Raw genomic sequence first — 12,465 nt, 5'->3', positions numbered from 1 at the left:
GTAATCGTGTAGATTAATCATCCGTTTGGAAAAAAGAAGGGAGAGGGAGACAAGGAGAACAACTATTTGATCTCTACGGTAAGCAAAAAAAATTTCTCATCAAGCAATTATATCCAATTCGTTATATTAAAAATAAGATTTTATTGTGAAGACCAATAATCATCATCTCATTCCATCCCATCCAACCTATTCATTCTCCCCCCCCCCCCCCCCCCCACCACAAACAGAGTTTTCTTGTTACTCACAGTATGTGTCCGCAATGGCGCTTAGCATGTAAACAATAATTCCATGCAAGACAACCAATGGATAAAAATAAACAAATCACAAGAACAATCCCAAAAGTTCTGCACAATACGTTTACAAGAGCTCACTCTATCCAGTTTCCTTACATGAATTGTCTCAGCAACCATCATCCACGAATTGATGCCCGAGGGACTGCAGGCAATCCAAATTCATCCTCAGCCTGCCAACCAGAAATATTTACACAACAATAGACTGTAAGGCATATGAATAAATGCAGAAGAAACAATGGAGATCCTCAACAGCTCTATCCATGAAGAGTAAGACCCATTTAGTATAATTTCATTGCTAGAGTGTCTGAAAACGATCAAACCAGGAATAATTTAACGTAGAGTTAGACTAATGGATAAAATTGACTTTGTAAGACGAATATCAAATAAGACATTATGCAAATTGGAAAATGGAAGAGAACCAAGGTCCTCTTTTAATCACATACATAACCAGATTTTTTAATATACCTGCACTTTTTAATAAAATAAAACTAAAAATATTGTGATGACAAATTCACCTTCACATTTGATCTGCCAGGTGGTGCTGCTGTTTGTCCTATGGGTGCTGAAGGCAAGTTCAGCTCCGCATCCAAATCAGGTTGGAGATAAGAAGGCACCCCATCAGCTTCTGTCTCGTTTCCCATGTCTGCTTCCAATGCATCGAGTTCTGTACCCTCAAATTAGTTAAGAGTGAAGTAGGATGCATAATAAACGAAAATTTATATTGGTTTTCCCTCCAAAGAAAATAAGAGTACATAAGAGAGAGCATGACTTCGACATTGTTGAATGAGAATTCATGTCACAGTGATTCAAATGCCAGTAATACACTGATAAGGCAGTTTCATCCAGAATAAGTCTTTTTATATTGTAGGCATGGTGCTCTGATTAGACATTCCTACTATTGTTCGGCAACACAGCCCACAGGGATGCCAAACTTTCTTGAAGTTCCTAAATGTTTTCCTCATTTATTTTACATTCCTCTCACTATAGAGTATTTTTTAGGAAACAAAAAACTGTAAATCTGTGACCTAGGTTTTTCTTCGTTATAAAAGATTTTCAAACAACACAAGCATAGGTGGTAAGGTTTAGAAGGTTATTATGATCATGCACATGCATTAAGTGGGCTCTTAACCTAGTAAAATAATAATGACCTAGAACAATTAACTTCTTCCTATGTTGACAGTTTCTAGATGTAAAATAAATTCAGAAAAAACTCCATATATCCAAAAAACGTTCTTCACACCAACTATGAAGCCCGTAAAGTGTAGGCCTACCACCCATTAGGTCTTCTTCATCAATGTCATCAGGCACATTATAGCTTCTGCCTAAGGTCTCTTGAATTTCATTACTCACATCCATCAGGTCCATCATCTCGTCTTGCAAATTCTGCAGGGAAGAACTGATTAACACAGAAGTTCTCAAGTTAATATGGACTTAGCAAGGTATAAATTCAGAAAAACTCAACACACATCGATGTCTTGAATCTTCACAGTTTTCATCATTCCTTTCAACTCCTTGTTGGCAGATTTCAGAGCTGACATCTGACAAGAACAAAAGAAATTGACCCATAACAAAGTCAAGCAACCATAGAATTCTATTCTTTGAAAATATCTTAACATCAATCCAATGCCAATAACCTCAACTAATCTCAAATATAAAAGAAAAAGAAAATCATTTGTTGTAGGAACAGATTCTTCTCCTCCTCACAAATGGTTTAACCCCTACCTCTTATGAGGTAGGCAGAAAGTCCCAAAAATGGTACAGATAAAGCTCCGCCTCAACTGCCTTGAACCATGCCCCTTGGGGCGCTATCAAGAGAAACAAATATTTCAAAGTAAATAATCCACAGCCCCATACATCCCAGACTTAAATGTAATTTTAGGTAATCTTCAATGTTTTGTCACAATAAACACTAACTTCACAACGGCGATAGCTTATTCATACAAGCCCATATAGCAAACAGTATGACCCTGTAAAAGGGTAGCAACAGAATAGCTTTCAGATTTTATTGGCCACACTTTGTATATAAATATCAACAAATATACTCTCAGCATGCTTCTTTATCTACTACTAGTGCTGCAGTTGCTGCTTTTCTTCTGTACTAATAATTACAATTAGATTTAAATAAAAATATAATCTACAGCGTGTAAGATAGATGTATGGTAATCCTACTGTTCATTGTTTTAACGCTATTAACATTATTCCTGCTACTTTTGTTGTTGGTGTAATCATATATGTAAATTGTCATGCTACTATTACTAGTACTGCCACCAATACTAAGACTAATACTATTGCTACTATTGCCATGATTTATCCAAATACCACAGATATAGAACTGCAAATAAAAATCACCCTCGAAATAAGCCTTAGCTTCATTTGAAGTTCCTTATAAATAAGTTTATGTTGATCAAATTTAGAAAGAAAGCTAAGCCCAGCCTAGAAGAAAGCTGGATTTCATCTAAAACTACTTCAAAAGCAACTCAAAAGCATATTAAAGTCTTAGATTATGTAATTATCCAAGCTAAATTTTGAGTGATTATGATCAAACAAATGAAAAAGGAGATTTCTTCTTTGCCAGAGTACACATGATTATAACAAAGGAACATAAACACTAAGGGACTTACAGTTTGCTGAGCATCTTTAAGGCCTTCAGCAGCAAATGCAACTTGATCCAGGTTGAATGTCTGATTGTAAAGCATGTCACGTTGTCCTTCATACCTGTATAAGAGCTTAGTAATTTGTATAAACCATGAAACTTAAAAAGATTTCTTTTCAATAGGATAATGCTAGAACTTTTCTTCTTTTGGAAGAAAAAGAAAGATTCATTAAAGAGCACCAAAGGTAGGGGTATTCATCTGTCTAGAAACTGACCAGACTGGACTGAACGAAACTTTTTCAAACCTCTAATTTCCCACCAAAGATTGAAATGCATTTTTTGGTCCTATAACCAAGGAGGTGCAGCCTGAATATAAAAGAAAATATAATATAAAGTTTACAAGTTCCTCAAGGTGTTTCTGATGTCCCCTAAATCTTCCACAACTAAGCGCATGGCTGTCAAACCAAAAACATAAGGGTTTATAATCAGAAATCCCGTATTCCTAGAGCATAGTTATGAGTACTAGCAGCAGAGTTGTATTGAAGGTAGTTCAAACTAACAGGACTTAATGTTTACACCAGCTGTTGTTGGAAATGATAATAATCGAAAAGAAATCAAGTCAGCCAATTATGTGAACATTTTGTTGTAGCTTGGGTTGGAAATAATTCTGCCATCTCAAGCAGAGCACTTAAATCTTAGTGAAGTTCAAGCTCCATTCAAATTTGCTGAACTAGATTATTGCACTGAAATCTAATGGCATGCCTGGTCTAAAGAAGCAGCAAGTAATCCTAGTAATATGGGTTGGTAATCCTTTATACCCGTTCGGTTCAATTTTGAATTTAAATTACACGGTGGCATATTTACCTGCCTAAGGAAGTTAAACTATGAAGTTGAGAAGGAAACTCATCTACTTGGATGGGTACTGATAAGGAAAATTAGGGTACAATAATATTATAGTTGCTATTCTTGCTTTTATTTTAAAAAAAAATATTGTTGTCATTCTTGCTGCTATTTTAATAGGGTCCTTCAGATTTCTTTTCCGCTTTCAAGGTCTTGGGGAGGGTGACCATATCTCCTCTACTATTATTTTCATCATAGAAGCTTTTAATCGCATGACCTCTAAAGCGACAGAAGACAATTGTTGGAGAGCTAGCCTACTGGTTGGGGGCGAGATTTATTGGAATTTCCTATGTTGCTTGCAGGTAACTCTCTTTTGTTCCTCAAGCCGAATAGAGAATATGTCCTGCATCTAAGAGCTAGTCTTCTTTGTTTCCAAGCTGTCTAAAATCTAAACGAATTGGGGTGTGATCAACCCCTTGGTGATGACAACTCATCGTCCCTCTTTCAGGAGATCAGATATCATTGGTTTAGAATATTTTGCTTAAAGGTCACTCCATCTCTGATGGTGTGGATATGTTGGATCTCTTTGATCTTCTTTCCTTTAAGAGCTTGTAATTTGTATATCCTGGATTCTTGCTTGTATTCGGGTTTTTAGTGAATCTTCAAAAATGCTGAACAGTAGCTTTTTTTTAATAAAGATAAGGAGCAAGGGAAAAGAGAGAAGAAACTAAAAGCTGATACGATTTTGAAAAGAAAGAAGAAAGAAAACTGGAAGCAAAATGAGGAACCAAAAGCAATTACTATACATTAAAGGATAACATAAGTAAGTATGATTTAGGAGAGGACATTTTTTGCTCTTATAAGATAATTACGATTTGGCAGAGCTATGGCTGCGTTGTTGGCTATAGTCTCAATTTTTCACATGTGGCTCACTGAAAGATTCCAAACAAAAAGAAACATAGATTTACAGGGTGTATGGGTGAAATATTATTTTAACACAAATACAAGTGGCTTCTATATTGAATGGAAACAAAGTGAGCAACTTAAAAGCAAAGATTAAATATCAAGAAATGTAAAATTTGTAAGGGTTTTGGCGAGGATCTTTTGTGTTTTAGCAAGTACAACAATACCAAGATGATGACTACAACAGATTTTGAGAGCATGTGCTGGTGACTGTAGTGTAGTGGGATCATGGATGAGAAGTAAAGAGGTGCCTGATGAGAGTTCAGCATCAGCATTAAGCGGATTGTGAAGGGAAGCAAAAAGCACGAACTTCCAGAATAAATTGGCACAAAAAAATGTGCATTCTACAATTTAGCCTTGCAATAGCACAAATTGCCTTTCTAAGCATTTCCAAAGCAATTCAAGCTAATTATAATATCACATGTAAAAAATATCAGAACACAGTCCAGAATCGCTAGTCTCACCAATCAAACATTCTGATCCACAACAAGACAAAAGCAAGTCACAAAGGTCAAAGCCCATAACTATCAAGCTATCCTCTAAAACAGAAGCTTTTCCAAATTTCAAAAACCTGAGATTTACAAGTTGGAGAAGGTCATTGTCACATCTTTAAGTCTTTTATTAGAGCATCTTTCATCTGAAAGTTGTAAATGCGTTTCTCTTCTCTTAAAACACTAGCACTTTGAACTGTTTTTCACTTCATCTAATTCTATAGAATTGATACCCCTTCCATGAACTAATCTCTAGAAATCTTGTTCCAATACTAAGATGGAAGTATAACAAAAAACAAGATATAATATGAGTATTCCTTGCATGGATATTGTTTACAGAACAAGATCAATTTAAGAAAGTAAACAGCTAGCATCCCAGAAAAATTAATCAAACCTAAACATACATAAATGGGAATTTATGTAAATCAAGCACACTCACATCCTTTTCTGCTTTAGAACCCTCATGGCCCGAGCTTTAATAGCCTCCTGAGCAGGACCAGGTCTTGTTTTTTTTATTTGTTCTCTGTATCTAGTAAGTTCAGCATCTAACTTTTTAATCTTATCTTCCACTGTATCCCCTCGTTTGTTAATCTGTAATAAAAACATCAGCTAATCAATACATTCACAAAAATATGCAAAAGAATGCAGCTAAAAGAAAAGGATAACATCATCCCGTATGTTGGAAACCTTTAAAGTTCACCTCCATCAGACATTATCACTAACTACAATTAGAAGTACCAATTATCATCAAAACTAAATCAAAAGCCACAGTTAACCCAAATCTCAAAGGCCATAATCGTAAAACCCAAATCCTAAGATGCCCTAAAGTTTGTTTACCAATTAAACGTAACAAAATTGATTATGTTTCTAATAGATCACCACAATTCTCGGTAACCTAAAGCAAAGGTATAGAAAACGGGCTGAAACAAAAAAAAAAAAAGTAAAATCGAGTGAGTGAACAGAATAATTAAAGCAATAAACAGAGAAGAAAATATTCTAGAGATGCATATGCACAGATTTATAAACAAAATTAAAAAAAAAAAAAAAGAAGAAGAGTGTAGCAGAAACCTGATCGGAAGCGTCCTGAATGGACGGAGGAGGTTCCTTCTCTTTCTTAACACCAAATACTCTCTTCATTTTGTTGCTTCCTTTTCCTCTTCTGCGAAAAAACTGATGGGAGGTAAACGGAGAACTCTGGTTTCTAGAAAATTCAAGGGCTTCAAAGTTATTATCTCTTCATGAGCTCTTCATATTATTGAATTTGACGGTGTAAACCCACAATCCCGAAGCCAGAATCTTATCGACGAAATTCAATAGCAATTTCCTAGAAAATAATTAAATTTCATTTAATTTTAATTTCCTACCTTTGCAAACGGTGCTAATCAGGTGAGACAAAGCCTACCTGGGCATTACGCGTGGCAGATTTCTATTCGTTTAATTGGCGAAGTGCTGTGATTTGTCCCCATTCTGGATAGATTCTCCGCCTAGTCTAGCAATGTGGTTTACAAGGATTGCCGGTGTCAAAAGAGTTTTTTATTTTTTAAAAAAAATTCAATATAAAATATGATATTATGTTGAATTAAGTATACTATTAAATTAACTATAGATATTAAAATGATTAAATTTTGCAATAAAAATAAATTTTCATTATTATAATTATTTAATTAACAGAATTTGGTGTCACTTTAATGAAGTTTGTGCATGCTTAAAAAAATATTTTATAAGCATGACAATATAAACTCACAAGCATGTAACTCAACGACTAATTAGAGCTCATGTCGAGCTTATAACTTACTTAGATTGACTTTTCTATCTTTCTCAAGGTCACTAATAGGATCCTTTTGTTATAGTATCAATTCTAGTAGTATTTTTATGTTTTAACTCTCTTAATATGCAACCTTCAACATAAACAATAAGGACGAAGTATTAGACTCTTGGATTTTTCCTGACATGTGAGCTTAATATGCATTTTGATATGTGTATCAGACTATCAATTTAATTGATTCGTTTAAAAGTGATCAAATATGCTTAAACAATATTGGGTCTTAATGTATCGAACTTAACTATAAATTTGTAATGTGTAGATACTATTTTTATAATATTCTCATTTTATAATAAGCAAAATAAGAATTACAAAAATTTATAAATATAAAAGGCAGTTTTGGTTCCCGACAAGATTGTCATTTTATTTTTTTTAAATTTTGTCACTAGAAAAAACTAATTTTTTGATGTATCGGATTGATTTGGAAGATTTTACTGTCAGATGCAAACAATTCTTCTATGATGGATCTAGGTACGCTTCCGTTTACATTTCTTATTGATTCAGTACGAGATTATATGTTTAGATTTACAGATCTATTTATTTGAAAAATATTTTTATTCCAACAATTACTAATAGGGTATTTCTCGTATTTAATTTTTTAGATTCAATTTTTTTTTTTATAAATTTAGATTTTGAGAACTATATATATAAGGATTAGAAATATATATTTAGGATCCAGAAAATATATATATGTATTTTTAAATCAAAAAATAAAAATATATATATATGGATTTCAAAAAAACTAAAGTAGAAAATATGTGTGTATATATATATATATATGAGTTTAGGATATATATATATATGTATATATATGAAGCAGAAAACAAAAAAAAAATAGTGGTCGGCCGTCGCTGCATGAACAAAAAAGCACGATGGTCACGCGATCGTTCGACAGCTGAAATGGTTGTCGAAGCTTGCGCGTAACGCCTGGTTTTTTCAGCTGTTACTGTAGCATCTCAAAAGCCCATTTGGGCATGAAGAAGAAGAAGGAAAAAGAGAAAAAAATTAAGTTATGGGTTTATTGGGTTTTCTTCTGTGTTTTTTAAATTTAAATTATGCAGGCTTAGTCTACAAGACGGGAAAAAACAAAAGAAAACAAGAAAGAAAGGGGAAAAAAAAAAGAGGTCGATTCGGCTAGGCCAAAGTTCATATGGGTATAGGCTGGGCCGACCCAGATCAAACCAACCTGGTCCAGGATCCGACCGGATGTTGACCTAACTCGATCAATGGTTGATCGGTCAATGGTCAACGATCAATGTTGACTTTAATCGGTCAACAGTCAAGCTTTTGACAAAAAAATAGAATTTTTTAAAAGTATTTTTGGTCATTTTGTAGTTAATTTTCTTCCTAATTCAGTTTCAATTTGGTTTTAATTTTGAATTTTAAGATTGGTATGTGCATATACATATTGAAATAAATTAATTTATACAACATGTCATCAAAGTGACATCTTTTGTGTATAATTTATTTATATCATAATGTAACCAATTGTATGAGTGTAATTTATGTGAATATTAATTGACACAAAAGAATATTAATATTTAACATTATTGCATTCTATTTTTGTAGTAATGAATGCATGACAGTTATTTACTATAACATGTGACATTTAAATTGGCTCAAATGAAAGTTTATTATTTGATATTTTTTACTCTCTATATTTAGTTATTATTATAGGGTATCACTTACAAGTTAATATTTTATCCAAAGATAGAGTATTAATACAGTATTCGGTATCTTAAAATGAGAATATACATTTATTTAAAATTCATTATTAAATTTTATAATTTATAATTTTATGCGAGTATTAATTAATTTACTATTGTATGTTCTCTGTTCAGCTTCCTTTTCTACTGGAATTATATCTGTGAATGTTAATTTTATCCCAATGTTGAACGACACAAACTTCAAGTAATGGAAGAATAGTGTTCAACTTGTGCTCGAAGTTATGGATTTGGATTGTGCTTTACGTGTTGATCCACCCGATCCGATTACTCCTGACAGTACCTTTGAGGAAAAGAAAGAGTTTAAAGATTAGATCGGTCAAACTAAATGAGTATGTTGGTTATAGAACGGGTTATTCTAGAGGTTCTTCGGGGCACTATGTCCGATGAGATCACAACAGTTAGAAATTTTCTTCATTCTCTAGAACAACATTTCACCAGAAATGATAAGGCAGAGATGTATATACTTCTATCGTCTCTTGCTTTCGTGAGGTATAAAGGAACTGTAAACATTAGAGAATATGTAATGAAGATGTCACATATGCATGCAATGCTCTAAGCAATTATAGTGGAATTTTAAGAAGAAGTACTTGTATATTATGTTTTGATTTTCCTTCCACCACAGTTTAATCATTTGAATGTGACATACAATTGTCAGAAAGAAACTTAGAATCTGACAGAGCTTATTTCTCATTGTGCTCAAGAGGAGGTAAGACTCAAGTATGAGAGGATAGAGAATGCTCATTTTGCTGTGATCTCAGAGGATAAGAATAAAATAAAAAAAACGGATAAATCTATTGTGGTTCGAGTATAACAGAAGAAACAACAGAAAGTTCAGACCGAAAACGTTTGTTTCTTCTGTAAAGCTTCGGGACACCAGAAGAAGCAATGTGCTAACTACATGCGTGACACACAAAGAAATATATGTTTCTTAATTTTGTTTATTCTGATGTTAATTTAACTTCTGTACCTACACACACTTGATGGATAGATTATGGTACCACAACTCACATCAGTATGTCTATGCAGGGTTGCCTTCATTGCCATAAGTCAAGTGATGATGTCATATTCATTTATGTAAGCGATGACAAACCAGTCAAGGTAGAAGCAACTAGTAAGTTTAGATTGTTGTTAAGGACTGAGTTTTATTTAGATTTAGAAGATACTTTTATTAAACTGTCATTTAGACGAAATGTGATTTTTGTTTCTGCATTGGACAAATTTGGTTATTTATGTTCATTTAGAAATGAAAATTTTAATCTTTTTTTTAATTGAAATCTAGTTGGTTTGATTATTTATTAATGCATAATAATCTTTATTTGCTTGATATAATTGCTTTTTATAATGAATAATTGCATGTCAGGTCAAAAGGTGTAAAAGAAATTAACCAAGGAGAATTCCACTTCAATATAGTATGAGAGATTATGTCATATCTCCCAAAGGAAAATTATATAAGATAAAATTCTAGATCCCTTTGATTTTACAGATTTTGACATATGTGTCCATTGTTTCAATAGAAAACATACAAACATTAAGAAATTAGGTGCCAACATGACTATAAACGTATTAGAGCTCATTCATACAGATATTTATGGACAGTTCCCTACGGCTTCTTGAAATGGTCAACAATATTTCATAACGTTTATAGATAATTATTTCAAATATGGCTACCTATATCTTATTCATGAAAAGTCTCAGTCCTTAAATGTGTTCAAGAGTTTAAAGAGAAGTTGAGAATCAATTCAACAAAATGATTAAGCCTATTAGATCTAATTGTGATGGTGAAAACTATGGTAAACCTTATGGATCAGGTTAACAGTGTCTAGGGCAATTTGCTCGATTCTTAGAGGAATTTAGTATCGTCCCACAATACACCATGTCAGGTTCTCCTAGTATGAATGATGTTACTGAAAGGTAAAACAGAATACTTAAGGATATGATGAGGAGTATGATTAGTTATTTTACCTTACTTGAATCACTCTAGAGAGAAGTATTAAATACTATAACATGTTTACTCAACAGAATTTCAACTAAAGGAACTACAAATACTACTTATGAGTTTTGGAGGGGCAAGAACTCTAGTTTGAGACATTTGCATATTTGGAGATATCCAGTTGAGGCTAGGCCTTATAGGCCATAAGAAAAAAAAAACTGGACTCTAGAACTATTAGTTGGTATTTTATTGGTTATTTTGAGCGATGTAGGGGTTATAAGTTTTATGATATAACTATTAAGATAATTTTTGAGATAAAAAATGTACAGCTCTTTAAGGATGTTGAGTTTGCGGGGGTAGAAAGAGTTCGAGATCTTGTATTTGAAGAGGAATATGTCAATATTTCTATTTTCTCAGTTGTTCTTGATAATGATCAGGATCAGCTTCTTATATCTAGTATTATTCAAGAAGCAATTCCAAATTAAGACAACGTCATAGTATTTCTCGTTCCTGTTCAAGAAACTGTTCCTAAAGCATAAACTTCACACTCTCAAGAACTTATGTTATTAAGGAGATCCACTAGAAAGAAGAGAAGTGCAATTCTAGATGATTATATTGTATATCTCCAAGAATATAGTTTAACATTGGTATAATCAAAGATGATCCTATCAACTTCTATCAAGTCATGAAAAATTCTAACTATCAAGTCATGAAAAATTCTAACTCTAAAAAATGGATTGATCCCATAAATGAAGAGATAAAGTTCATGAAGGACAATGATGTTTGGGATCTTGTCCCATTACCTAAGGATGCAAAATCCATTGGTTGTAAATGGATATTTAAGATCAAGAGAGATTTGAAAGATAATGTGGAGAGGTGCAAGACTCGTCTTATCACTAAGGACTTTACAAAGAAATATAACATCGATTATAAAGAAACTTTCTCTCTAGTTTCGTCAAAAGACTCTTTCAGGACTATAATGGCCTTAGTGGCACATTTCAATCTTTATATTAGAGACATCGTTTCTTAGTGGTGATATTGATGAGACGATTTATATGATGCAACTAGAAAACTTTGTATCCGGATATGCACAACAAATGATTTGCAAACTAAAGAAATCTATCTATGCACTTAAGTAGGTTTCCTATCAATGGTATCACAAATTTCATCAAGTCGTCATCTCGTTTGGTTTTGAGATAAATTTAGTAGAAGATTATGTATACCACAAGTTTAATGGAAGTAAATACATTTTTCAAGTTTTATATGTCGATGACATACTACTTGTCAGTAGTGATATAGGCTTATTGTATAAAACCAAGAGATTTTTGAAAAAAAAACTTTGAGATTAAAGATTTGGGAATGCATATTTTATATTAGGGATCCAGATAAATTGGGATCACTCTCAGAATATTCTTGGATTATCACAAAAGAGCTATATCGAAAAGATTCTTAAAAGATTTGGCATGTGAGATTGTAAAAAAATGACCCATTTGTATCTAAATGAGACAAGTTTACTATAAATCAACGCTCTAAGAATAACTTAGAGAGTACGTGAATACAAAGATTCCTTATGCTTCAGCTATAGGGAGTCTTCTGTATGCACAGGTTTGTACGCGTCCAGATATTGCGTACATTGTTAGGTATATAACACCCAAATATTAATTTTTATTTTTATTTTTGTATTTGAATTTTTAGTTTAATTTTTTATATATTTAATTTATAAGATTTTAATTTAATTTAATTTAATGAAAATAAAAATAATAATAATGATAAAATTGGGTAAAAATATTATTTGGATTTAATTGA

At 32.6% G+C, this 12,465-nt stretch overlaps 1 protein-coding gene across 1 annotated transcript; it reads right to left on the bottom strand.

The window, feature by feature from the left end:
* Positions 1-92: 92 nt before the first annotated feature.
* Positions 93-6,501, bottom strand: VPS60.1 (SNF7 family protein). Its single transcript, XM_088209509.1, has 7 exons — positions 6,249-6,501; positions 5,620-5,771; positions 2,915-3,008; positions 1,760-1,831; positions 1,565-1,676; positions 809-957; positions 93-463 (listed from the first exon to the last, which is right to left on the bottom strand). Exons 1-7 carry the CDS (start codon positions 6,315-6,317, stop codon positions 410-412), a joined length of 702 nt encoding a protein of 233 aa, XP_088065635.1. The 5' UTR covers positions 6,318-6,501; the 3' UTR covers positions 93-409.
* Between the last annotated feature and the right edge of the window lie 5,964 nt (positions 6,502-12,465).

Source organism: Carica papaya, chromosome 8 (genome assembly GCF_054855325.1).
Source record: "Carica papaya isolate Zhongbai chromosome 8, ASM5485532v1, whole genome shotgun sequence".
Classification (NCBI taxonomy): domain Eukaryota; kingdom Viridiplantae; phylum Streptophyta; class Magnoliopsida; order Brassicales; family Caricaceae; genus Carica; species Carica papaya.
This window is presented reverse-complemented; position numbering and strand designations above follow the sequence as displayed.

Bases quoted from the DNA above. Each gene is read 5' to 3' on its own strand.
- VPS60.1 (XM_088209509.1), bottom strand. From the start codon at position 6,317: ATGAAGAGAGTATTTGGTGTTAAGAAAGAGAAGGAACCTCCTCCGTCC. The intron at 958-1,564 runs GTAGGCCTACAC...TTGAGGGTACAG, and splicing joins TGAAGAAGACCTAATGGGTG to AACTCGATGCATTGGAAGCA. The intron at 464-808 runs GTGAATTTGTCA...TCTGGTTGGCAG, and splicing joins CTGGCAGATCAAATGTGAAG to GCTGAGGATGAATTTGGATT.